The 27596-nt window shown below is 47.9% G+C and overlaps 1 protein-coding gene across 2 annotated transcripts in view; it reads right to left on the bottom strand.

Annotated features, from left to right (window-relative positions):
* Window positions 1-2954: 2954 nt before the first annotated feature.
* Dnah8 (dynein axonemal heavy chain 8) overlaps window positions 2955-27596 on the bottom strand; it is a 224162-nt gene continuing 199520 nt past the window's right edge. For both annotated transcript variants that reach the window (XM_075978795.1, XM_075978796.1), the window contains 5 exons: window positions 24931-25087; window positions 21975-22127; window positions 20633-20822; window positions 6975-7096; window positions 2955-3361 (listed from right to left, as the gene is read on the bottom strand). In XM_075978795.1, coding sequence (XP_075834910.1) covers window positions 3074-3361; window positions 6975-7096; window positions 20633-20822; window positions 21975-22127; window positions 24931-25087 — 910 coding nt within the window. In that variant the 3' untranslated portion in view covers window positions 2955-3073. The remainder of the gene's footprint in view (window positions 3362-6974; window positions 7097-20632; window positions 20823-21974; window positions 22128-24930; window positions 25088-27596) is intronic.

Here is a 27596-nt window from a genome sequence, read left to right as displayed (position 1 = left end):
TAAAGTCCAAAGTAAAATAACATTTTCAATCAAAGAAGATATAAATCTCATGGCTCATTTTGCTGAGACCAAAATGCGAAACCGTGGACTGAGTCCAAGGAGGGAAAACAAAAAAAAAAAAAAAGCCACTGCCTCTGCCCCAGCTTCTGCTGGCTTCACCATCCCGTCCTCTCTCCGCTGCTCTTTTATGCTCACCAGGTCTCCCTCACTCAAGTGTGGCAAATTAGGTAATTAGTGACAGAGCAACAATTCTGCTGAGAAAATGGTTATGTGTTTATGGAAGTTCAATGGTGCAAAATGTCTAAGGAAAGCCATTTGCTAAGCTCGAGAAAGACAGGGGACTGGGTCCCGAGCCAGCTCTCAGCAGAACCCAGGCAGTGCAGTGCCAGCCGTCAACAAAACCATTTGGAGGCACTGTCCAGGGGCCAGGTGCCCATATTGGCTGGACCTCGGAGCCCATCTCTCTTTCTCCTCACTGTTGACTCAGAGCGAAATAATAGCCGCAGCTGAGTTCCCAGGAAACGGTCCTCGTGTGCCGTTAGCCAGTCTTCCTGGTGACCTTTGCTAAAGTTACGGCCTTCTACATCTTCCCCGTTTTCTCCAAGCCATTCAAGTCATTAGAGGACTTCGAGCTGAATTATTAATCTCTAAGCGTCCTCTTGGATGGCCGGGGTTTAGATTATGCTTTCACCTTCAATTATTTGATCACCCGACGTGAGTGTTGTTTCAGAACCTGTTGACTGGCTTGCTCTAGTGAGATGGTATTGTTTTCCTGGGCCTGCCCAGACTGGCAGGCAGGTGCTTCCAAATTCCAGTTCCATTTCAGGAGGCTACTTCACCCAGGGGATGCCCCCATTGCGTTAGTGTGTGTTCTAGCCATGGGAAGTGCAGAAACACTTAGACCAGGGGTTTGGCTCCTGTTCTAGATAGCATTAACAATCAATTTGACACAACACAGAGTCACCTGAAATATTTTTTTTTAAAAAAAGTCATTGAATAAACTGTCTTTATTGGTGGGTCTGCGGACATTTCCGTGAGGTCCGTCTAGATGGGGGCAGGTGGGCCCAGCCCACTGTGGTAGTGCCGTTCCTAGACAGGTGGTTCTGAGCTGTATGAGAAAACTGGCTAGGCAAGCATGAGCCTTCAAAGAAGCCAAAGAGTGGGGCCAGCGAGCAAGGGTCTTGGGCGGGTTGCACTTCAAGCTCCTGCCACGACTTCCTCAGTGATGGACTGTGAGCTGGAGGTGTAATCCAAGTGAAAACTCCCTACCCCAGTGTTGCTTTTGGTTAGGGTGGTTGTATCACACAGGAAGGGAACTAGGAGAGGTGCATAGTTATTCTTCCAGTTCTATGACTGTGACATTGGCTAGGCCCCAGGGACATACCAGAGGTCAGCACTATACCCTTCTTCCAGGAGCTACACCCGGCCGGGGATACAGCAGAGTTTCCTCCAAGGTCATCCCTGTATACTTTCCCCAGGGTATCACTGGGCCATCTCACTTGGCTTGCCGTGACCGCCTCCGTCCAGGATGACGGGATGACAGAAGCATGGGGCAATCTGGAGTGACTCCTCTTCCAGAACAGAGAGAATGAAGTTAGCGCAAGGAGCTGGGGGCAGGCAAGAAGATTCCAGATGAGAAGACAGCAGAGAGACGCTTCTTCACTATCCCGGAGCTACATGAGCGTCTCGGTTGAGGACCCCATCTGTTTTGTTAAATTGACAATTTCCTTCAGCAGGAAATCAAGGCTCATACTGAGTCTCAGACTAACTACTGAGTAAGAAATAGCTTCACTTTCTAAAGACTCTGCTTTTTAAGATGTTCAGCATGTAACCTAATTTCGTTTGATGGAGTTTGTTTTGCTTTCTCCATTTGCTACCTAGACATGTGTTTCATTATTTCCCACAGAATCAAGCTTGGGAGGGAGAGCCAGAGTTCCCTGAGCCTCAAAAGTACTTCCCAAAGAAGAGGAATTAATATTAAATAAAATTAAAATAAATTACAAGATCAACTGTCCCAATGAGTTTTCCGACATCCTCTAATAGCAGAGCACATATGTGTGTGCTCATGTGAGCACATGCACACACACATGCACGCACGCACACATGCTCGCACACACATGCATGCACACACATGCTCGCACACACATGCACACACACATGCACGCACACACATGCTCGCACACACATGCACACACACACATGCACGCACACATGCATGCACGCACATGCTCGCACTCACATGCTCGCACTCACATGCACGCACTCACATGCACGCACTCACATGCTCGCACTCACATGCACGCACTCACATGCTCGCACTCACATGCTCGCACTCACATGCACGCACACACACACACACACACACACACACACACACATACACACACACACACACTTAAAAGGGTAATGTCTGACCAAACCTAGACAGGGGAAGATTATTTATTAGGAGGAATTTTCTTTTTAAGTTTTATTTATTTGATATTTTGATATATTTATTTGTATATTTTGATTACATTTATTTGAGTGTGCACACACATGTGTGCACGAGCACGCATGCCCGAGAGCATACGCATGTCTCACAGTGCATATGTGTAGACCAGAGTATAACTCGTAGGAGTCGGTTTTTTCCTTCCTTTGTGTCCAACTCATGTCGTTAAGCTTGGTGACAGTGCCTTTCCCCACTGAGCCATCTTGCCAGCCCAGGAGTGTTTTTCATTGGAGGAAAAAGTTCTTCCTGCTGGGGTCCTGTTAGGATGGATCCTATCAACACCCCGTTTTCGACTTTCCAAGTGCAAGCCTTCTAAAAAGTATTCTAATGTGAAGACAGGAGTTTATCTTTCAAAAGTAATTATAGCATAATGTGAGTTCTTAGAACCAGAAGCGTGAATTCGGAACGGTTCTTGGAATAGTGATACGAGGGGAACAAACGGGCACACACCGGGAGAGGTGTCAACTGTTTAATTGAGGGAGAGTAATGCAGGGCCTACCAGGAAGGAAAGACACACTGTCTGAGTCTCTCAACGGCTGGGCTTCTATGTGGTCCTTCCGCTGCCCATGGCAGGAAGAAATGAACTTACTTGATGTCACACAGGAGGGCCACCCCCCTCAGGATCCAGTGATCCGGGGACAGCACTGTGCGCAGGTACACCACGGTGATGAAGGTGAGATCGGTGCGCCTGGGTTTCTTGTAGATCGGACACACGTACAGTTTCGGGTCCTTGGGGGCCGTGGAGTTAATGGCAAAGATGTGCAGAACAGGAATTTGCATGAAGAGAACCTTTGGGGTGGATTCTGTGAGCTTCCCATTCCTCCTGTCCCAGGATGCTCCATCCATATACAGCCCATAAATATACACACCTTCCTGAAAGAGCAGGGAGCAGAGAGGGGACGTGCTGAAAGGTGGACGTCCATAATGTAATCAGGGCTGTCAGCTCAGAAAGAAAACACACGCTGGTCTTAAAGCACTAACAGACAAGAAAACACCCCTGGGGAAATAGCATTATTGAAACTAGGTCACACTTTCCCCTGGGGCACACAGTGAGTCTAGCTGCGTGGTGGAAATGCCCTGTTATGAGTTTTTGGAATGTGGGGTGGCCAACCTGGGTAACAGGAGGGCCAAGTCACCTCTGCAGGTAGCTCAAGTCCAGTTTGAGTTGGTGCAAGCTGGGAACATATACTGTGACTTAGAACTGCTGCCAAAGGGACTTAAGGCTGAAGCAATGGAGCCAACCCTGGACTGTACCCCATCTCCTCAGCAAGATAAAATGAGATGATAATGCCCCAGAGGCTTAGAGCAGTACAGCAAAGTGGACATGAGATTGGATGGGGAGCTGGCGGCTCCAGAGTATAACAAGCTCTCCTCCCCACATACTTGCCTACAAATGGACTTGCCTTCCTGGGCCTCATTTTTAAATCAGGGAAGCCAAGACCCCTGAGCACAGGTGACAGTTTGTAATTTGATAATGGAAGTGCGTGGGGATGGGATAGGAGAAGTGACTTCGGATTGAAGGTCATGTAGGCTTTCGCCACCAGAGCAGACTGCGGAGGGGACGGTCTTGAAGGGATCCCTGAAGGGCTGGGGCAGCATATGGGAATGGGGAGGAGGAGGCCGATGCAACTCCACTAAGACAGGCAGGATGGGCAGAGAAGATACTTTACTTCTTGGGCAAGGGTTCAAAGGTACTAAAATGGCTTATCACTTGACCACGGAAGACGAATCTGCCGAGCTGAAGTGTCTGAACTCTATCTTGCGGGCACGGGGGAGCCACAGAACATGTATTCATTAAAACAAGAAAGGGCCGGAGAGAATCATGCAAGCTCATAAAGAATATTTATGTAGAGGATGGTGACCGTTTTTCTATTTCTAATGAAGATGGGGCCTGGGGAAGTTAATGTAGATCACGGTAAAGGACGGAGAGATTAGCGGCAAAGGGTCCTGGGGCGCTCTCATTGGGCTAATTGCATGAGGACCGTATATTTTTAACCACAAACTGAAGCATACGGCTTGACAGTGAGACCCTGGGCAGAGCCAGAGAATGAGGAGACAGGAGTTCCCATCACTAACTTCGTGGTTGGCAATTAATCACATGAACAAGATGACCACTAGCATCTACCCTACAGCCAACTGTGTCCTTGCCTATGGCCCTTGCAATTTAGGGACCCTAAGAGTCGCAGTGAGAAGATGTGACAGGTAGAATAGTGTCACCCCAAATTTATGTCAAGCCAGTACCTCAGACATATTGTTTGGTTTTGTAGATATAAAGCGTTCAGATAAGAACACACTGGGTCTAGGAAGGTCCTAGATCCAATATGGCAGGAGGACACATGTGTGTGTGTGTGTGTGTGTGTGTGTGTGTGTGAGTGTGTGTGTGTGTGTGTGTGTGAGTGTGTGTGTGTGTGAGTGTGTGTGTGTGTGTGAGTGTGTGTGTGAGTGTGTGTGTGTGAGTGTGTGTGTGAGTGTGTGTGTGTGTGTGTGAGTGTGTGTGTGTGTGAGTGTGTGTGTGAGTGTGTGTGTGTGTGTGAGTGTGTGTGAGTGTGTGTGTGTGTGTGAGTGTGTGTGTGAGTGTGTGTGTGTGAGTGTGTGTGTGAGTGTGTGTGAGTGTGTGTGTGTGTGAGTGTGTGTGTGAGTGTGTGTGTGTGAGTGTGTGTGTGTGTGAGTGTGTGTGTGTGTGAGTGTGTGTGTGTGTGTGTGAGTGTGTGTGTGTGTGAGTGTGTGTGTGAGTGTGTGTGTGTGTGTGAGTGTGTGTGAGTGTGTGTGTGTGAGTATGTGTGTGTGTGAGTGTGTGTGTGTGAGTGTGTGTGAGTGTGTGTGTGTGAGTGTGTGTGTGTGTGAGTGTGTGTGTGTGTGTGTGAGTGTGTGTGTGTGTGAGTGTGTGTGTGTGTGAGTGTGTGTGTGTGTGTGAGTGTGTGTGTGTGTGAGTGTGTGTGTGTGTGTGTGAGTGTGTGTGTGTGTGTGTGAGTGTGTGTGTGAGTGTGTGTGTGAGTGTGTGTGTGTGTGTGAGTGTGTGAGTGTGTGTGTGTGTGTGTGTGTGAGTGTGTGTGTAGGTGTAGGTAGCACAGAGAGGTACCTAGAGAATCAGGCTTTTGACAGTGGTGGTAGACACTGGAGTGAGACAGGTGAAAGAACAGCCGGTCTGCCAAGGACCTCTAGTAGTCATCAGCCGCCAGGAGAGAGTCATGAAGTAAGACTGTCTCTCATGGCTTCCTCCCGGAAGAAACCGACCAATCACTGATTTAGTTTGTTTTGTTTTGAGACAGGGTCTCATGTTCCTCCTGCTTCTGGCCCCTCAGTGTTGGGATTACAGGTGGATGTCATAACATCCAGCTTATGTGCTGCTGGGAATCCAGCCAGGGCTCCGAGCTTGCTAAGCCAGCACTTTCCCAGCCGAGCTACAGTGGGGTTTGGACTTCCTAACTCCTTAACTGTGAGTAAGTCAGTCTGCGGTATTTAAAATAACAAATACGGATTGGGGTACCAGGAAGCTAGGTGGTACCTCAAACACTTGCACACAGGGAGGTGACATGGGGTGGGGCAATGGTAGGCAGAAGATGCAAGAACCTTGGAGTGTATAATAGAGAGGCCCTAAACTACCTCACAGAGCAGCTGATAGAAATAGACAGGGCGGGGGGGGGGATGAGGACTTGGGGAGGCATAAGGAACCTTCCAAAGACTGGAAGGAAGTTCTCCCGCTACAAAGAGGCAGGGAATTTGGCCCAGAGCTAGGAAATCCATCTGTTCTAGTCCCCTTGGTATTGAGAGAATCAGAGGAAAAGAAGGACTAAGATTTATCGTGTTGTGTCAGATGATCTGCCACCAGGCTTACATGATGGCATTTACAGCCTCGTGACTTCCTGCAGAAAGGTTGAACCGGCACTTATTTTTCAGACATAAGAGCAAAATCATTAAAGAATTGGCCCAGCAAGTGTGTCAAAGCAGAGGCACAGAGGGCCGACTCTCTCCACAGCAGGGCAAGTGCTCTGCACCCAGAGTCCCCAAGCACGCCGAGGAAAAAGACGGGATAGGAACTGAGCTCCCAAAGTTAATCCAGTGGACTTCCATGGCCCTCGGCTGCTACAGGGGACCCTGTGAGCCCAGCACAGGAGCGGAAGACACGTGGAACTATGTCTAAGCAAACATGTACATAACTTGCATTTATAAAGAAAGGTCACCCCGGGGGAGTTGCTGGGCTCACTAGCCCTTGTCATAAACCTCCCACTCAGCAGACGGGGGAGGCACTGGCCTTGAGGTTGGCTGGTTACAACAGAGAAAAACTTCCATGGAAAGCAGACCAGCTTCACTGGAGAAGCCAAGGTCAGTTTTCAATGTGTTGTTTGTTTTTGTGGTCCTGAGGCCTGAACCCAGGGCCTTGCATGCTGGGCAGTTGTTTGACCGTCTGCTGCACTGCATCCCCAGCCCGCAGCGGCCATTTCGCCCTCAACTTGAATCTCTACCCTGAGTTCCCCACAGCACCTACCGCAGGGGGTGAGGTGATCTCCTCTTTGGTCTGCCGCAGGACTTCGTTGTGGATGGTCACGGTGTCCAGCGCCCAGCCTTTGTGAGCTCGGGTCACTTCTTGCCTCATTGCTGTGAGGAAGCCTTGAGAAAGCCAGAGAGAGAGAGAAGACTTTTGGTGAAGCTCACTTCAGAAACAGAGAGGAAGCCACACGGAGGGTGGCTTGACAGTCTCTAAACTGCTCGTCCATCCTGGGAGGAGCTGAGAGCAGGACGGCAGAGCCAGGGACATTTCTCCTAGGGGTTTGTTTCCAGGGAGACAGTGAAGAGAGAGGGACGTTGGTTTGGAAGCCTTCTGGAATTGCAAGTCTTAAAAGGGTTCCAACCCAGTCCCAGCTCATGGTCTCTACTGGAAAACACAATATTCAATGTGTGACCGGAATGGTAAAGTATTCTGAGAAACAGCCTTCCAATTAAACCCGAATCAAACCATTATGAAGCTTCTATTTGCCATAATGGGACAATTTCATTTAGTCTAAGGAAATAAGGCATAAACACCATAATAGGAACCCGACTTTCAATTTGATCAAACAGAGCAATCACACCGGAAAGGGAAAGCTACATCTTTTAATGTGCATAATACAGTTATTTTAAGATAATGCGTGGCTCCGTATCTTGTGGCCTTTCTCTAAACTTAGTATTTTGAAATCATGCCAATCAATTCAATAAGAGAAGTCTTTTTTTCTGGAGAGTGGCATTTGATGTTAGAAAAAAAAATAGATCTCAAATTTTAAAGCTGGCCAGAAAACCAGCTGCCTGTGATATACCGCTCATCTCTAGGTTCTCGTGCAAACGGTAGACAAACCGTAAGGCTGTTAAAATATGGAACATATGCACCCCCAGTGCTCTTTTTTAAATTGCTTATTTTTTGGTAACCTTATGCATGGATGCATTGTGTTTAGGTCATTTCCATCCCCATCCCCCATCCCTGGCACTCTTGAGTGGCCCCTGAGAACCACGGAGGGGAAGTTGCAAAGGGTTAAGCTGGGAATGGAAGGAAAGACCGGCACCCAGTCCGGCTGTGCAGAGGGACTGCAGTTCATGGAGAGGAAACCATTCTTTCATTTGTCAGCCCTAAGAGCAGCCACAGTGTACCAGGCACAGTTCAAGGTGGCTCAAAGTGGAAGAGACGGCCCATGGGCCTGCATTCAAGTCTAAGGGAGCCTGTCTCTAGAGCAGTGGATCCCAACCTTCCTAACGCTGCAACCCTTTCATACAGTTCCTCATGCTGTCGTGACCCCAACCATAAAATTATTTTCATTGCTACTTCATGACTGTAGCAAACTACAGCTATGTGAATATCTGTGGTTTTATTTTGATGGTCTTAGATGACCCCTGTGAAAGTGCCCTTTGACCCAAAGGGGTCGCAACCTATGTGCTAGAGGGAGCATTAGCATGACACAGGCCATGGCGTGGGAAAGGTCGAGAAAATCCTGGCTGCAAAGCTGAAGTTCACTGCAACTCCCCTCCCAGTATTTGTTTTTGCCGTTTTTAATTATGGGTACGCGCATCGTGGGGGTGGGGTGGGGAGGTAAGGCAGAGATGCCAGATTACACTGGAGCAGGACCACAGGCAGGTGCGAGCTGCCCAGCATAGGTGCTGAAAACCAAACTCGGCTCTTCTGCAAGACCAATACACACGCTCAAGGCCGTGCCATCATTTCTCCAGCCCTGGGCCACAAGCCTGTGAAGAAGCGTGAGAACCTGCAAGACAGGACAAGACCAGCTCGAGCAGCCGCACTTGTGAAGACTCGGAGGTGGAGTCCAGGCTATGGAGGGGTCGAAGGTTCCAGATACAGACAGTACAAACAAAGCTAGAAGCTCGGTTTTTTTAGGTCGGAGTTCCTACCGCTTCTTCTAAAATGCACTTTATTATATTTATTTATGTGCATGTGTGCATGTGTGTGTGCATACGCGTGCCGTGGCATCCGTATGGAAGTCAGAGAGCAACTCGCAGGAAGCAGTTCTCTCTTTCCGCCATGTAGGGCCCAGAATCTAATGCAGGTTGTCAAGCTTGGTGCCAAAAGACTTTACCCACGAGCCATTTCACTGGCCGCCCAGTGCATCTTGGGAGGTGACCAATGACTTGTCTGCGTTTGCATCTATCTAAGAAAGCTCATTCAAAGCACAATTGGGACAGGATCTAGGGCACTAAGGGGAACCTTCTGAGTATTTCTGAGAGTCAAGCCCCTCCATCAACCAGAGTAGAAAGGACCGACCGTACAGAATGAGCTTAGTCATCAGGAAACACAAGGGAGCTTCACTGGCAGTAGCGGCTGACTGCTTCCTGGAGTCCCAGAAAGTGATCGGATCACCAAGCCATCACATTCACTTTCGTGGTTTGTTTTCTGAGATTTATTTATTTTTATTTTGTGTGTATGGGTGTTTGCGTCTGTACCTAAGTCTGTGCATGCAGTGCCCATGGAAGCCAGAAGAGGACATCAAATCCCTTAAAACTAGTGTTGTAGATAGTGGTGAGCTTCCATGTGGGTGCTGGGAATCGAACCCAAGCCCTCCGGAAGTGTAGTCAGTGTACTTAACCACTGCGCCATCCACCTCTCCCTTGGAACTAGTGTTGTAGACAGTTGTGCGCCAACATGTGGGTGCTGGGAATCGAACCCAAGCCCTCCGGAAGTGCAGCCAATGAGCCATCCACCTCCCCAGCTCCTCACTTTCATTTTGTACTCTGGGGAAATTCCACACATCAGGAATACATTCCACATGTTTGTCGGTCAGTAGTATATAACTCCAGTCACCTTCTGTCAATCACCCTCCTACCGAGTCCACTAAAATGTCATTTTTGGATTGATTTATTTGTATGAGTGTTTTGCCTACATGTACCTATGTGTACCATTTGTATGCCCTGGGACCCATAGAGGCCAGACTACTGCATCAGGTTCCCTGGAACTGTAGTTACAGATGGTTGTGAGCTGCCATCTACTTGGTGGGGACTGAACTCAAGTCCTCTGCAAGAGCAGCCAGTGCTTTTAACTGCTGAGCCATCTCTCCCGCCGAAAATGTCATTTTCATAATTCAACACACAGTGTTCACCCATGTGTCTATAAGACACTGCATATCCAACTCGAGTGTCTAGAGGTAAATTGACCTTAGCTTATGATATTTTAAATTTCACCCCTGATATTATGAAGCTGCAAGGTCATAATGTCCAAGTCACTAATCCTAGTCTTAACCTTTCTCCGCACCAATTACACCAATTACAGTGGAGTAATTGATATTTTTTTTTCTATAACATCTTAAGTCACGACTAAACTGTAAATTGACCTCATCCCATATGGCTCTCAGGACCATGCCTGAGTGTCTAAGAGAAGGGAAGCTGGTTTCTTTTCTTTTTTTATTCTTTAGTATCTTTTTCTCTGCTTCTGAGATCTTAGTCATTATCAGAGAGTTCTGCAGAACCCTAGTGCAGTTAAGGAGACTCTATTTCCTGTCTGCTCCTACTGGGGAGCATGCATTACATTGTCCAGACTCCCACAGTAAGCATCCTGGTGCTTTCGAGGCATTCTTGGCACGCCAGCAGGTGGGATCCAGTACGCTCGTCAGTCCAGAAGCCAAGAAAGGCAGTGGTGAGCACACGCATTTGAAACCTATCTCCAGGGCAGGGAATGGTTTGTGAGCCGTTCCCACTCAGAGAACACGGAAGAGTAAGGAAGCATGCATGTCCAAACCTATCTATGCTGCACCTAGCCACCCCTTTCATCTGAGATGGAGTCTCGTTGTCTAGCTACCTTCACATAGCATCTGTAGCCAAGAGTGACCTTCCGTGAGCTCCTCATCCCTCGGCCTCCTCCTCAAAAACCACTCCTTTTCTGTAGCACTGTAATCCAACCCAGGACTCTGTGTGTGTCAAGCAAGTGCTCCAGCCTCTGAGCTACAGGCCCAGCCTCTCGTCTAGGCTTCGTCGTTCCCCATTGACTTCCTATCAAGGACACGATCTTGTCACATTCAAACGTATTGAACCTTCTGAAACATTAATTGTTGGGTTTTAAGAAATGAATGGCTGTCTCTCTTGGAGACTGATGTCAAAGCTAATGAAACTACAATCTGCTCCTTCTGCGGCTTTCCAAAGTTTTTAAAGGACAATTGGTAGAGTTTTTCTTCACAAAAGCTTGGAAATCAGACACTTTTGTTTTGGCATGAATTTAGTTATAATCACCCGGAAAGTGACTCAAATGTTCCCATTTTTCAAAGAAGAAACGAAAAGCCAGTCGGAGTGAGACCTCGACAGCAATAACCACCTATTCTTCATGAGATTTAAACGCCCACACGAAAAAAAACGGGTGACTTTGACTAAACACTGGCGTTCCATGTGGTCTAGAGGAGGCGCTGAAACAAATCTCCCCTTCGAGTTCATAAAGCATAATGAACTCTTATAACACTCGTCAAGTTCATTATTTTTTTAAAAAAACAACTCAGTATTAATGTAGGATCACACTGTGGAAAGGCAGGCCTGAAGCAGTACTTTTTTATGTGTTAATTCCCGTAGTGGGAGTCAGTTAATACCCAAGTGGGTAGATTCCTGCCACCTGACTAGTGCTCTCTCTCCGCTGGCTCGAAGAGAGTCACGGAGTGTTTGGTGGTCTTCCCTACAAGCTCTTAGAAAAGATGGAAGAAACAGCCCATCAGGAAAGCCGTGCCCCTCAGCTTTACTAAGCGTTGGTTGGAATTCTGTAATGATGGTGGCAGCTGTGCCTGTGTGACCATATGTCTACGTGACTGGAGGCCAGAGTTCAACAGCAGCTGTCTCTTCCTCAATTGATCTCCACCTCATTTGCTTGTGTGTCTGTTTGTTTTTGAGGCAGGGTCTCTCACTGAACACAGAGCTGACCAGCTCAGAAGAGCTGGTCAGTGAGTGCCGGGGCTACAGATGTTTGCACCATTCCTGGCTTTTCTATAGGTGCTGGGGTCCGAGTTCAGTCCTCTGCCCCACTAAACCGTCTCTCCAGGCTCCCAGGCGGCACTTTTTTCTTCCGTAAATGAACCGGTCCTTCTGTAATGGGCTTGGCTTGCACAGTTATTTCCTGTCTAAACAGCTGCCACACCTCCCAGCAGCATCTTCAGAGATGAAGAGAAATGAAGTCCCTGCCAAGAGTTTATGACAGGCAGTTTTTCCCCCAAATGAGAAGCAAATGCGGTCCATTGGTAAGTTAAATAAAAGGACAGAAATCATTAGGCAGCCATGAGGTTGGTCAGCTGAGCTGAATGAACACACACTGGGCACCTTTAAGAAGTGCTGGCTGAACGCTGTAGGGCAGGTGTTGGTAATGGCTGAGAATGCAAAACGCCAGGTCAGCTTGGTCCAGAGTAGTGAAGCCAGAACTGCTGGAGGAGGCATCCATAGTGCTACAGTAGAGTTTCTTTTCACACAAGTGTGTGTGTGTGTGTGCACACACACACGTGTGCACACGCGTGTGTCTACGCATATATGGAAACTAGGTATTGAAGTCATGTGTCTTTCTCAATCACCCTCTCACCTTATTTTTCAAGGCAGGATTCCCTGAACCTGGAGCTCACCAGTTTGGTTAGACTTCTGGACATCGAGTTTCAGGGTCCCATCCTCTCTGCTACCCCAGTGCTAGGATTACAGGTGCATGCAGCCACACCCAGTTTTCTGCATGGGTCTTGAGGATCTGAACTCGGGGCCTCCTATTTGCATGGCAAGCTCTTTACTGACCAGCCTGTCTCCCCAGCCCTTTCTCTCAAATTTTACTGGTCCCAGGAATCATCAGGGGAAGGGGACTCCAGTTAACACCTAGGTTCTGATCTGGCAGGTGGGTCAAGAGAAGGACCCAGGGTTCTGTGTCTCAGAATGCAGCTGCTGTGGGAGGCCCACACATCAGTTATCGGGGGTCTTAGGCCAAGGTTCTTGTCACCTTAGAATGACTTAGGGAGCTCTTAAGAAAACTGATCACAGAGGCTCTCCACTCTAGAGTCTAGCGGTCTTAACCTCTGAGATTGAGACACGATTGGTTTTGGGCCCCAGCCATTAGTATGTATTGAAAATGTCCCCGGTGATTCTGCAGTGGAAGGCAGGCCTGAGAATGGCCACTCTGTCAAACGCTCTCGTCAGACAGGCCACTTACCAATCAGTGACCCTCATTTGTTTTAAGGACTGGATTGACAAAGGGGAAGGGCAACGCTTCTGAGTACAAGCGAAATCTCTGGAAGGCTGTCAGTGGACGAGCTGGCTCTTTGCAGGTCCTCTAGAGAGCACAGGTACTCTGTGTCACTTCTCTCTGTGACAGGCTCTATCAGAACCCACAGACACAGCAAGGCTGGGACCCTCCACCCCAAATGGCTGTGTTGGGAAGTTTAACTCCTGACAAGCCGGCATTCTTGAGAGACTGTGGTTTTTCCCTTGACCCCTCCAGTCTCAATTCTTCTCTCCCTCCACACCTTCCCATTATGCCCTCTGGCATGGTTCCATTTCTGCACAAAGTAGTCTCTCCCCCTTTATGCTTTGACTGGAATCAACCCTGGACACCTAAGCACTTCCCATCATTCCTCCACCCATCCTGAGAGCCTCTGCTGCCCTGACAACCACGGGCTCTGATGACCAGCCCTTCCTCCCTTCATCGTGTCTGACATCTGTCCCCAATCATCTCAGTACCCCACATACATCTGCTTCGTGTCTGTGCATGTGTGTGCGTGTGTGCGTGCGTGTGTGTGTGTGCGTGCCTCTGTGTGTGTGTGAATGCAAATGCCAGAAGCAAATGTCATTTCTCTCTACCTTACGTTTTGAGACAGGATCTCTCCCTTGAGCTAGGAATACACTGATTTAGCTGGACTAGCTGGCCAGCAAGTTCCATGGATCTTCCTTGTCTCTGCATCCTGAGTGATGAGATTACAGGTCTGTGCCAAGGCACTCAGCTTTCTTTATGGGTGCCGGGCATCTGAACTCGAGTCCTCATGCTTGCATCTCAGGCACTTTACTGAGCAACCCTCCTCAGCCCCTCTGTGCTCCTCTCCAGTGTCCCTCTCCAGCGTCCTTCCAGCAGACTGGTCCCCCTGCTCTTGACCTCATCATTTCTCTATTTTATTTTGCAGGTGCGCGGGGCAGGGGGCGCATAATTTGTGTGAAGGTCCGAGGACACGGCATAAAAACCAGTTCTCTCCTTCCACCGCGAAGGTCTCAGGGAACAAACTCAGGTCAGCAGGTGTGGTGTGGCAGGTGCCTTCTTGGTGCCACTGAGCCATCTTGCTTGCCCAAACCACAACATTTGTAACGAATCAACTCCACCTCCTTTCTTCTCTGCCTCATTAGATCCTTCTTTTTCACTGCATGCCAGACAGAGCCCCAGACACAGACAAACTCAGACAAGAAGGCTCTTCTTACAGCAGCGCCCACTGCTGGAGGATACCAGCAATGCCGGAACCGCAGTGGGTTCCAAAGCCCCCTGATGTCCTTCCCTGTCCCCACCAGCCCTCTTCCCCCAGCTTCCTGTCACTTTCCTGAAATTCTTGCCCCCCATGTTTTCTTTAATCTTGCCTCTGCCTTTAAGTGAGAACAGACAACTCGCTTTGCCTCTTAGCAGCAACCTGCACTGCTACCCACTGTGAGCATCTGTCTCCGCTGTTTCTATTACTGTGATGAAACACCGTGACCAAAAAATAACTTGGGGAAGGAAAGGGTTTATGTGGCTTACACTTCCATATTGCTGTTCATCATCAAAGGAAGTCAGGCCAGGAACTCAATCAGAGCAGGAACCTGGAGGCAGGAGCTGATGCAGAGGCCATGGAGGGGCACTGCTTACTATCTTGCTCCTCATGCCTTGCTCAGCCTGCTTTCTTATAGAACCCGGGACCACCAGCCAAGGGATGGCGCCACCTACCATGGGCTAGGCCCTCCACCAGCAGGCCTGGTCTTATGGAGGCATTTTCTCAGTTGAGGCTCCCTCCTCTCAGATAACTCTGGCTTGTGTCAAGCCGACACACGGCCATCCAGCACAGCATCTATGGCCAGCCCTTCCCTTCCCTGCTGCTCTTGTTACAATCGGGAAGGTGTCCAGGCGCCACTCACTCCTCCACAGTCTCTCCACTGACACATCCATCCCTCCTGTCTTTCCTAACCCCTGTCTGGTGTCCTTCGACTCCCCACCCCCACCCCCTCTCCTCCTTCCCTCCACCAGCATTTGAATGGGTTTCTCTTGTCATTAAAAGAGAAAGAAAAGCCTTTCTTCTTACACATATCCTCTGAAGTATCTCTTCTTCAAAGTCTTCTGCCTGCCCACCACATCAATATAAATTCTCTCCTCTCCTCCGTATCTCTCTCTCTCCCCCTCCCTCCCTCCCTCCCTCCCTCCCTCCCTCCCCCCTCCACTTCCTCAATTCACTCACTCATCTTAGAATCTGAACCCCTCAACCTCTCAAGCTCCCACCTGCACCCCTGGGACTTCTATTTCAACTGTGATCTGGCTGAGAAATCCATCCAGCCATTTGGGGCCCATCAGACGTGACCTCTGGCGATCTCTGTTCTTATCTATGAGATCCCCTTCTCTCTCTTGTTTGGGGCCCATGTGTTCCTGCTCCCCCCTTCTCAAGCTATTTGGTGGAGGGTCCAAGTTTGTGTGTTCTGGAAGATGATGCAGATGGAGACAGCAGAATCCTCATGAGGATGGCTTAGGGGAAAGGTGACCGGACTGTCGTGGGGGAGGTCACTGGAGAACAGAACTTCCAACACTGGCTGTAGGCACTGAGTCACTAACAGGGAGAGATGAACACCCACGCCTGTGAGCGGAGGAGACCGAGTCCCAAGGCAGAGTCACAAAGAGGGCTGAGGGGCAGGAAGAGAACCAAGGAAGTGCATGGATGGAAGCCAAGGTCTAAAAGAGGTTCCAGGAATTGGAGAGATGGTTCAGCTGTTAACAGCACTTACTGCTCTTCCAGAGGACCTGAGTTTGGTTCCCAGAACCTACACTGGTGGCTCATAACAATCTGTAACTCCACTTTGAGGAGGGGTATCAGATGCCCCCTTCTGGCCTGTGTGGACATCAACATGCATGTGGCACACACACGAGAGACAGACAGACAGACAGACAGACAGCAGACAGACAGAGAATCCAGACTTGACACCCTAGCTACAGTCAATAGAATGAAGTTAGCAGAAATGCCATTAGGGGGAGGTGGCCTTTGAGAGTGGTTTTAGTGGTTCCTGATAGCTGGCCAAATTACAAGGGACTAGACAGTTGGTAGCCATGTGCAAGACTAGAATTCTAGGAGTCGTGGCTGTGACTATGACCAAGGCCAGCGACTAAAGGGTCCTCTTGTCCAAAGGCAGGCAGAGGCACCTGTCACCCATGCAGAAGATTTTCAGAGTGCAGTGGGTCCCTCTGCAGTTCTGAGGTTTGGGCACAGGAGCATGAGGAACCCGACCAAGAACTGACATGAGACGAGATGTTGTCCCTGGTTCCTTCCCCATCCTGAAAGTCTATTAACCCTTGGCCTGCTTTCCACCTTGACAAACAGCAACCCATGGAGCTGGTCTCAAAGGAAGCATTCGGAATTGCATTGCTCTGCAAAACATGTGCACAGGAGCGCACACGTCCCCTATCCCCACCCCCACCCCCACCCCCACACAGTGAGAGAGAGAGAGAGAGAGAGAAAGAGAGAGAGAGAGAGAGAGAGAGAGAGAGAGAGAGAGAGAGAGAGAGAGAGCTAAGATAACAGGACAAAAATCATCCATTTCTTTGCTTCGGCAACAGCCCCTCTAAGTGAAAAATCTTGATTCATGCCAATGAATAAGCTGGTATTGATATCTGCCATAACAGTATGGCTTCAGGAGACACAAGAAAAAAAAAGACGACTAAATGGCACCAAGCTCCCGACTGAATTAAGCATTTAGAAAATGATTGTTGTTGCAGGGTTCAATCTAATCCAGAGGTGCGAGGCCCAGGGAGCATGGCCAGCCTGCTCCATCCTGTCATTAGCACACCTAGGAGTCACCCCAAGCATCAAATGACAAAATATGGCTATTAATGTGAAGGTATCACAAAGGAGTCAATATCTTAGCTTGAAGTCCGCCTCTTTATAATTCATCCCCACTGGTTTAGACACATCCCCATATAGAGAGGACACACGCATACGTGTGCGCACACCAGACTCAGACTTTAAATCACAGGTACATGGTGCCCTGAGAGTGGTAAGGGGGAAAGGGGGGACGGGAAAAGGCCAAAAAGAATTCCTTTGAGGGCTCTGAGGATCACAGCCTTAAAGAGTTTGAGAATTCCACGTGCTCCACCCGCCAGGGAAAAGCAGTGAAAGAGAGGCTCTCTGGGTCTGCAGAGACTGGCGGAGAGCACACCCGCCCACCCAAGAAGTCCTGCCACTGAAACACACAGCCACAGGGTCACCGATGCAGCGAGCTTGACCATCTTAATCATCCAGTCTAACTGTCCACATGGCTGAGCTCATCAGTGGCCACAGAAGTCACAGTGAAGGGGGCCTGAGAATACCAGGTGAGGCTGTGTGGTGAGTGACTCAGCCGCTTCAAACAGGCCAGACCACAAACAAGACAAAGCAAAACAAACACGGAGCCAGCCAGGAGACAAGGGAGCCAGCCACAAGACAAGTGGGTGTGGCTGGGGGGTTAACAGGGTGGGGACAGCAAATGGAAGATGTCACCTGTCCATAAGGTAGCAAGGACTTCAAAGTCACCTAAGTCTGAGGAGAACCGGCCTGATGGGAAATACACCACACACAGTCTACAATGCTAGGGGTATAATAAGGTGACAAAAATGTTCACATGTGAAGAAATTTCATTTTAATTCATTACATGTATATTTATTGTGGGAGCGCACGTGTGGAGGTCCAAGGACAACTTACTGCATGCAGTTAGTTCTCTGTCCACAGTGTGTGAATCCTGGGCTTTTAATTCAGGTCGCCAGCCTTGGCGGCAAGCGCCTTTACCTTCTGAGCTTCTCTCGCCACCCCAGACTCCCTGGGTTTGTGATGAAACTTTAGCTTCTCTGTAGACAGCACTATGCTTTGCCTAAATGTGCGGGGTGTTATTTTTAAAGCCATTTACTTAAATGTTTTGAACTGAAAGAATAAGATGATTTTTATCACAGTGACCTGGGAAGAAGACACAAGACTCAGGAGAGGAGTTGTTAATGTCAGAGATTCCTTATCTGTTTGGACACTGCCTGTGGACACAATCAGGAGGGGAGGGGCCGCCACACTCTCTGTTTTTCAGATGTGGCCAACTGATGTGGCACGAGAAAGTAATTTGTCCCTTGTGTCAAGAGGAGGAAAGGGAAACAAGGATGTGATTTCTGTGCAGGAAGAGGTGACCCCCAGGCTTCTAAGCAACAAGCAGAAAGCAATCATAGATAAGGATAAGGGTGTGTGTCTGTAAAGGGTAGGGTGCCAGCTTGAATTCAGTGTGGGCTCTCCAAGAGGCAGCCAGGAGAGAAAACATCAAAAGTCTCCCATGGATGCAGAAGTAGAGCATGTCTTATAGGTGGGTGGCACACTGAAATGACCATCTACATTCAAACTTTTCAAAAAAGAATTTAGGGACTACTGAGATTGCTCAGTGGTTAAAAGCACTGGCTGCTGTTGTAGAAGATCCAGGTTTGGTGACCAGCACTACACTGAGTGGCTGCCAACTGCCCGCAACTGCAGCTTTGGTGATCCAAGGCTCTCTTCTGCCCTCGGCGGGCATCTGCACACAGATGGTGCATATACATGCACTTGGGCCCACCCACACATACATATGTAAAATAAGATTAATCTTTAAATATTTATTTTCTTAGTTTTAATTATGTGTATTTGTATCTGTGCAAACGAGTGCAGTACCTATGGAGGCCAGAAGAGTGCATTAGTTGAATCTATTACCATGTGTAAACCGTTGTGAAGGCAGAAATTGCCATGGTTCGAATATTAATTTGGAAAGTGTTAAGGCAGAGCTGGCAAGATTGCTCAGTGGGTAAAAGCACTTGCTAAGCAAGCCCTATGACCGGAGTTCAATCCTCACAACTTACATAAAGACTGGAGAGAAAGATGTCCTCCGACTGCCCCCACCCACAGTGGCACATATTTCCCCATCACACACATAATAAGCAATTAACTAATCTAAAGGAGAATCTGCATCCAGCAAATGACCATGTATTCACAGAGGGTAAGTGAATACATACTTTAGAGGCATGATGACTGTTTAGACTGTACTTCTAAGAAGTAACTGAGTGTCTAGACTGTATGGCTCAGTAGACTGTCGCCATGGAAAAGAGCTGCCTCACCCACACACAGTGAAGAAACAGTACACCCCAGACACCAAGAAGTTCCACTGTGCCTTTCTGGAAAGGGAGACCGTGAGTCAGTCTTTCAGCATCCTGCATCCACTCTGCCCATGCCTGGACTTCATGCAGATGGGTCCCTGTAAGGTGTCGCAATTTTCATCGGGCTGCCTTCACTCAACATTATCTTTGATGAGATTTTACCCATATTGCTGTGAGTAACAGTGGCTCCCCCAAATCAGTAAGAATGAATGCTTCTTAACTCACAGACGAAACTATTGGGGTGCCAAGCTCTCGAGACCTTAAAAGCTCCATGGCATCAAGCCAGCAACTTTCCTGGAGAACGTTTCCAAGATGGAAAGATGGATGGTGTGGAACAGCAGAGCGCCTTCAGGGAGAGGGGAGGAAGACACCCCTGCCGCCACCCAGCGCTCACTCGATTTTTCAAGTCCAGTTTTCTAACCCAAATCAGCAATTTTTGGCATATCTCTGGTGTCTTCATACTTTGGCTTTATTTTATTTATTACTTATTACTTGTGTATACGGGCACACATTACAGTGTGTGCACAGATGGATGGAGGTCAGAGGTCAAGGTCACTATCTTCCTCTATCTCCACCTTATTTTTAATTTTTTGAGGATGCCCTTGTTTATGTGTTATATAGATGCGTGTTTTGCCGAGCATATGTATACCACATGTGTGTCTGTGGAATACAGAGGTCAGGAGAGGGTGGTTGGATCCCCTGGACCTGGAGTTACAGGTGATGGGGAACCATGGTGTGGGTCCCAAGAGCCAAACCTTAGTCCTTTGCAAGAGCAACCAGTGCTCATCACAGTGGGGTCATGGCTCCACTTTATTTTGTCAGGTGAAGTCTCTCACTGAACCCGGAGCTTATCCATTCAACTAGCCAGGCTGGCCAGCAGGCCCCCAGTGTCCTCCATCATGAAGCCTCCCAACACCAGCAGGCCTGGATTTGCTGATGTAAGTGCTGAGACTCAAACTCAGGTTCTCATGCCCAATACCGCAAGCACATCCCCAGAGGGTCCATCTCCTTAGCCTTGTCGTGATCTTCCCATCAACAGTTAAAAAAATGAATGTTTGGAGGAGTGTATTTCTCCCTTTCACCATGGGCCACAGCTTACTCATGTGGGTAAACAGGAAAACAGGGAGGGCTTGGCCACTGCACGGTGGGATCAGTGTGGCAAGAAGGACGTCAAGGGATTCTGAGTGTCCTCAAACTTCTGAAAGGTTGTTCCCAGCATGCGCCAGCGGCAGGACCACACGGCTTTATGGAACATATGTTCAGCAAGCAATGTCACCAACCAGCTGCACATGAACTTCTAAGTCAGCCCACTCCCCCAGAGCACCTACCTTGGGGGTTAAAGAAACCAGTCATCCAGAACACGTTAGGCCTGCCTTCAAATATCCACGTTGAAAACTGAGCGTTCCTCTCCAGAAGCTCAGTAAACCAGAAGCCTAGGGTGGAGGAATCCCAGGACACTCTCTTCCAGAGCTGAGGGATGCGAGCATCATACATGTTGTCCAGGGCATCTCTCAAATTCTGAAGAAGACGAGGGTAAGACGGGTAAGACGTGTGACCCAGGGAGCTGGAGGGTGGCTCAGAGACTAAGATCACATATTGCTCTTGCCGAGAACCTAGGTTTGGTTCCCGACATCCATGCCAAGTGGCTCATGACTGACTACCTGTAATTCCAGATTCAGGGGAATCATGTGCCCCCTTCTGGCCTCCACAGGTACCTGCACTTGTGAGCACATACTACACACACACACACACACACACACACACACACACATATATACATGATTAAAATGGACAATAAGATCTTTTTAAAAAAATAGCGGTTTTGTGGGCTGGAGAGACGGCTCAGCAGCTAAAAGCACTCACTCCTGGTTGTGGAGGACCTGGGTTCAGTTCCCAGCACCCACATGGTGGCTCGCAACTGTCTGTAACTCCAGTTCCAAGGGATCTGGTGCTCTCTTCTAGTCTCAGTGAGTACTGCACATACATAGCACAAATACATACACGCAGGAGACACACTCATACATATAAAAATGAAAAATATTTAAAAATAGTGGTTCTAGAAATACATGAATGGGAAACATTGCTGGGGAGCTGGGAAGTAGCCCAGTTGGTACACTGATTACCTGGTGAACACCAGGTCCTGAGAGTCTTAGAAGGCACATAAAGATAGCTGGGTGTGGGGGTGCACATTACAATCCCAGTACTGGGGAGACAGAGACAAGAGGGATGCTAGGGGTCACTGGCCAGCTACCCTAGCCTACTGCGTGAGACACAGGTCCCCTGAGAGACTCTGCCTCACAAATAAAGGTATCTGTCTCTCTGAGTTTGGGGCCAACCTGGTCTACAGGGCTAGTTCTAGGACAGCCAGGGCTACACAGAGAAATCCTGTCTTGATAAATAAATAAACAAATGAATGAATGAATGAATGAATGAATGAATGGAGACTGAGGAACATTTAAGGTTGCCCTCTGCCCTTAACATCTCTCTCTCTCTCTCTCTCTCTCTCTCTCTCTCTCTCTCTCTCTCTCTCTCTCTCTCTCACACACACACACACACACACACACAGACATACACACACACAAAGTATAATCACACACAAATGAACATGTGCATACATAGATACACACATGCAAAAAAAAAAGCAAGTAGCAGAAAGAGGGAGATGCCCACCTCACTCATGATGATCGTCCCTTCAATCGCCAACTTCAGGTCGCTCAGGCTACTCCGGAGGATCGAGATGACTCTCTGCATTCTGTCAATTTCTTGTCTAAGAAATATGTTCATTGAATTAAGGTGTCCCATCTTTATCAAACGAGCTTTCACCTAAAACAGAGTAGGAGAGAAAGTAAATTTTTTTTGAGAAGAACCATTCATCATTTCCCTTCCAAATAGCTTGTCCCGTCCCCCATTCTCTCTCTGTCTCTGGATGTTTCTCCACTAGACCCAATGAACTAGAAACCACCTCTTGCAGAACCAGGCTGGCTGTTAAATCCCCCATTTTCTGAGCTTCAAAAACTTCTGTTCAACTTAAATGATTTTTATATCCTACTGATTGTACTTAGTTGATAATTGGAACTGTTCTTTAAAAAGCTAAAATAAAATTGTGCCTATTTCCTCTTCCAAATGATTAAGTATTAAGTGTCAGCTAAATATTCTCTGGCAATCTAACCTTCACAAGAGTACAGCAGGACTTTTTGTTTCCATTACCCTTACAGAGTTGTTATTAGAAATGTCACAAAAAGTTAATACAGCCCAAATCTTTACAGAACAGTCACTGAAGACAATTAACTGCAGATCGTGGCCGCCTCGGCTGTGGAGGCTAAAAATGGCCTCCCCTAATCTAATCAGTGAAAATATTTGGCTTCGTGGGAGAGCCACTGAGCGGCCTGTCACTTGTTCCTGTTGGCATATCGTTTAGTGACCACGTCAAAGAGATCAATACCAAAGCCTCTCATTGTGGGGACAATAAAATATAATCATTAATTAACTAATTAATAAGCCAATATACATTCACATTTCGGTTCAGCCATACATGTCAAGAAGAGATTGACTACGGATACCAGCAGGAACTCGTGAGAGGACTTGAACTTTCTGATGGCCACAGTCCAACAGGTTCTGGGAATGGAAGGGTGATGGAGAAGATTTGACTGAAGGATAAGTCCAAAGAACCGCCAGAGGCTGGCAGCTGAGGGACCCTCTTGCCAGAGATGCCCACAGCCCTTCCTGAGCCGTGAGATGTTATGCAGGTTGTTCCAGCCGCCAGCATCTCCGCTGTACAGCAGCTGTGTCATTCCCAGTGAGTTAAGGATGAAAGCAGAAAACAGCTACATGAGCAGGGCAGAGCAAATCACACCCAAATCACAGTCCAGCCAGCCAGCGGAGGACCACGGCCCAGCCCCACACAATAACATCAGGTGTCTCTAATGCCACCATTTACAATTTTTTAAAAAGTGTGTGTTATGCGTGTGCGTGTGTGCGTGTGTGTGTGTGCATGTGGGGGGATATGTGTATGTGTGTGTCTGTGTATGTGTGCATGTGTATGGGTGGGTGGGTGGATGCGTGTGCATGTGCGTGGGTGGGTGGGTGCATGTGTGTGTGTGCACACGTGTGTGTATGTGTGTGTGTTTGTGTGCATGAGGGGGTGGGCGCATTGCATGTGTGTGCATGTGTGTGTATGTGTGTATGCGTGTATGGGCGTGAGTATGTGCACATGTGTTATGTGTGTGCAGGCGTGGGCACATGTGTGTGTGTATGTATGTGTGTGAGTGTGTGTGTATGTTATGTGGGTGGGTGCCTTCTCAGTCAGCAGATAACCTGGGGCTAAAGTTACAAACGGTTTTGAGTTGCTCTTCATGGGTCCAGGGAGTGGAGCCCAGGCCCTCTGTAAGAGTTGCAAGTGTTCATAACTGAAGAGCCGTCTCTCCCACCTCTAAATTTTAGTATCTAAAAAATCTTCGTTTCAATTCAATTTATTCAGAAATTTGGATCTCGGGCTGGCATCAAACTTGCCATAGAGCTAAGGATGGTGCGGAACTTCTGATGCCCCCGCCTTTACCTCCAGAGTGCTGGGATTACAGGTGTGCCCCACCACACCCAGTCATGTAGTGCCGGGAATCAAACCCAGGGCCTTGCCCAGCTAGGTGAGCACTCTACCAGCTGAGCAACATGTCTACAGGGTCTGCTCTGTCCTGAACTCCTCGGCCTAGGGAACTGGACGCACACACAGCATCCTTTCTTTATGACTTCCCTGCAGCAAATCACTCCTTGGGGAACAAGAAATCACAAAAAGACCACAAGAGGGGCATGACAAACACGCTGTTCTCTACATGGATGCATGTGTACCATGTACATGCAAGGGCCTGTAGAGGCCAGAAGAGGGAACGAGATCCCCTGAAGCTGGAGTTACGGCACGCTGTGAGCTACCTGACATGGGTGCTGAGAACTGAACCCAGACCCTCTGAGAGGACAGCAAGTCCTGCTAACTGCTGAGCCACCTCTCCAGCTTCCAACGCAGGCTTTAATAGAGAACCTTGTTGCGTATAAACTGCACCTGTCATCCCAGCTACTCGAGAGGCAAAGGCAGGAGGACCACTTGAGCCCAAGAAGTCTAGGCTGGCCCAGGCAACATAGCATGAACAATTTCTTCATAATTAAAAATATAATAATTGTAACAGAAGGGGAGCACCTTAGAAAAGAGCATAATCTTAACACTGACTGTATTTCCTGCATGATTATGATTCCAGCATAAACTGTTTATTAATAAAATCAAAGGCTTGTTGTGGGCTCTTGCATGATTCTCCCAGTGCTTTCTGGGAGCTGCTGTCTACAGTAATGGAACTCCATTTGTACTGTGGACGCTAATGGCATAATTAGGTCTCAATTTACAGATTTTGCTTGACTGCTATATTTCCAATAGCATGCTCCTATAACATAAAAGAAGGGTTTAAAGATGCTTGCCGCCAAAGCCAACCACCTGAGTTTGATCCCTAGGACTCTGATGGGAGGAGAGAGCCAACTCCTGAGAGGTGTCCTCTGACCTCCACATGAATGGGATGCGATGTACAGGGTGGGAGAAATGCCCTGCCCCACCTTCCAGATCTTGCCCTGCAGAAAGGGCATGCCTTACCTCGTGAGGCACATAGTCGGGGGGCAGCTTGCTCAGCATGTCCTCTGAGAGCCTGTATACAATGGCCTCTCGCGTCTCACCCACGCCGCCACCGCTCTCCTTGGGTTGAATGTTGGTGATGGTTTCCAGGACAGCAGAAGCTGTGTTACTCTGATACCTGAAGGAAAGAATGGCTGCTCAGAATAAGAAAGGCAAGCGCAGCCTCGGAGATAATCACCCAGCCTAACACTGCAGATGGGATCTCTTAGGACAAAGCCAGCTATAAGAAAAAGAAAAGAAAGGAGAAAGAAGGAAAGACAAGAAACTTCACCATCAACCTAGAGAACAGGACACTTAAATTTCTCTGGTTTCTAATGTGATGTCAAGAAGATCACAGCAATAGTGGTTCATCTCCAGATATGAGATTTCTTAAGTGTCTTTGGTGACCCAAAGGGCCTTGACTGTCACTTGCTTACACCAGCAGCTTGGGCTGGACACAAGCATGCTTGCTGTCTATCCTCCCCAGCTCAAGAACTGGGCACAAGCGTCAACCAGACTACAACAATCCATTACATCAAATAGAACTACCCTTTTTCCCCCATTGGACTATGTGCTACTCAAATCTCTCTGGTCTGTTCTGTTTGGTTTGTGTTTCCTGGTTGCCATGGTGATCTACTGCTGTCCACCTGTCCCTCCTACTCAAATGCAGCCGCTCATCTTGAAGGTTCACTCAGTCAGGCCCAAAGGGATGACTCAGTTGGTAAAGTGCTTACGGTGCAAGCATGAGGGCCGGAGTTCAGATCCTCAGCACCCAAATAAAACTCTGGGTACAGTGCATAGGAAATGTCAAGGCGAGGGGACAAGGAACCAGATTATAGGGTGCGTGGGAACCGGAGGCAGGGGTGGAGATTTACTACAAATAGGTGCATGGTCTCTTTCCAGAGGATGGAGATGCTCTAGAATTCGACTGCACGGATGATTACACAATTCTGTAATTACTCTGCTTTTCTTCTCCATTTAAACTTGGGGAACTTAAGGAGGGCAGATTATACTTTGTTAAAAGGATCCCTCCCCCCAAAACCAAGAAGGACAACAATAACATATCTCCAGAGAAGCACAGAGGAGTGAGCCATCAGCAGGCTGCCACTTGAGCAGATTCTAAAGAACACACTTCAGAGAGGAGGAAGGCGATTCCCATGCAAGTTTTGAAATGTAGAAATGAATGGGCCAATGCCTAAATGAACATAGACAAGCATTGTGGGGTAAAACCGTAGCTGTAAGTCTAAATTTAAAAAACGACAAGATACAACTAAAATACTGGAATGTCAGGGAGAGAGTGGTTTGGGTTAGTGGTCCTTAAGCCTTTGACTACTTACATATGTGTGTGTGTGTGTGTGTGTGTGTGTGTGTGTGTATGTGTGTCTGTGTATATATGCATGTGTGAGTGTAGTGTTCACAGAGGCCAGGGAGTGTTAGAGCCCCTGGAGTTGGACTTAAAATTACAAGCAGCTGTGAGTATGTAAAATAAATGAAAGACTCCCAAATTTTAAGAGAGAAGGAAGAGACCTGGCAAAGGGTCATAAAGGAGGAAAAGTAGAACCAAGAAGAAAGAGCGGTATAAAAATGACAGCATCTGGACCTGCACTGGGAAGACGGCTCAGTGGGCAGTGTCCTCTGGGCAAGCATGAGGCCCTGACTTTGATCCTCAGCACTTAAACTAGAAGCCTGGGACGGTTCTGTGTCTGTAGCCCCGGTGTTGGGGGGTGGGGGTAGAGATAGGCAGATCTCAGGGACTCGTTGCCTCGCCAGTCTAGCCAAAATGGTAAACCCCAAAATAAGGTGGAAGGTGATTGAGGAAGACATCCTGATGTTGACCCCTGACCTCCACGCAAGTGAAGACACAACACTTGTGTGCATACGAATACACCATACACTTGTGCCCACATGCACACACCACAGACACACACCCACACAGTATCTTTAAAAGCAAGAGAATGGCAATATCTTATGTTCAGTCTTTATATTTGAGACAGTTTAAATGTTCTTTTATAGTTACTCCATTTATACTCCAAATGCAACAGAGAAGTTTTTAAATAAATAGTTGTGCAACTATTTCAAACAATAAATCCAACCCTATAAAAAGCTATATAGTTGATAAAAATGAGGCGGTAGTTCTATCTTCATTGACAAAGGGAGATCTCATCTAGAATTCAGAATAAAATAGGGTGTTACAAAAGCCAGTTATGAGCCCGGACTGGTTTATGCCTGTAATCTCAGCACTTGGGAAGCCGAGGCAGGAAGCCAGCCATGAGCTTAAGTCCAACCTGGTGTACACAGTGGGTTCCAGCATTCTCCAAGCTACAGAGACCCTGTCTCAGGCAGCGGCAAACCCCACAAAACCAAACAAACAAGAAAGCAAACAAAACAAATAACTATGTTCCCTGATTTATTTATTTATTCATTTATTGGTGTTTTGTGTCCAGGTACTAAAAAGTCTAGAAGGGTATTTGACGGTGATATTTCTGCACGATAAGATTTTTCTCTAATTATAACTTTCTCTTTCATATTCTTCTGTATTGTTTAGTCTAAGGAGGAATGACTTCTAAGGTAGTGTATTAGAAAATTTAATTTTAAAACAAAATTGCAAAGCCATTTTCCTTTTTAGAAAGAGACGGCCTCCTACCCCC

Source organism: Microtus pennsylvanicus, chromosome 7 (assembly GCF_037038515.1).
Source record: "Microtus pennsylvanicus isolate mMicPen1 chromosome 7, mMicPen1.hap1, whole genome shotgun sequence".
NCBI lineage: Eukaryota > Metazoa > Chordata > Mammalia > Rodentia > Cricetidae > Microtus > Microtus pennsylvanicus.
Note: the sequence above shows the minus strand (reverse complement) of the source record. Positions and strands in the feature narration are given on the sequence as shown.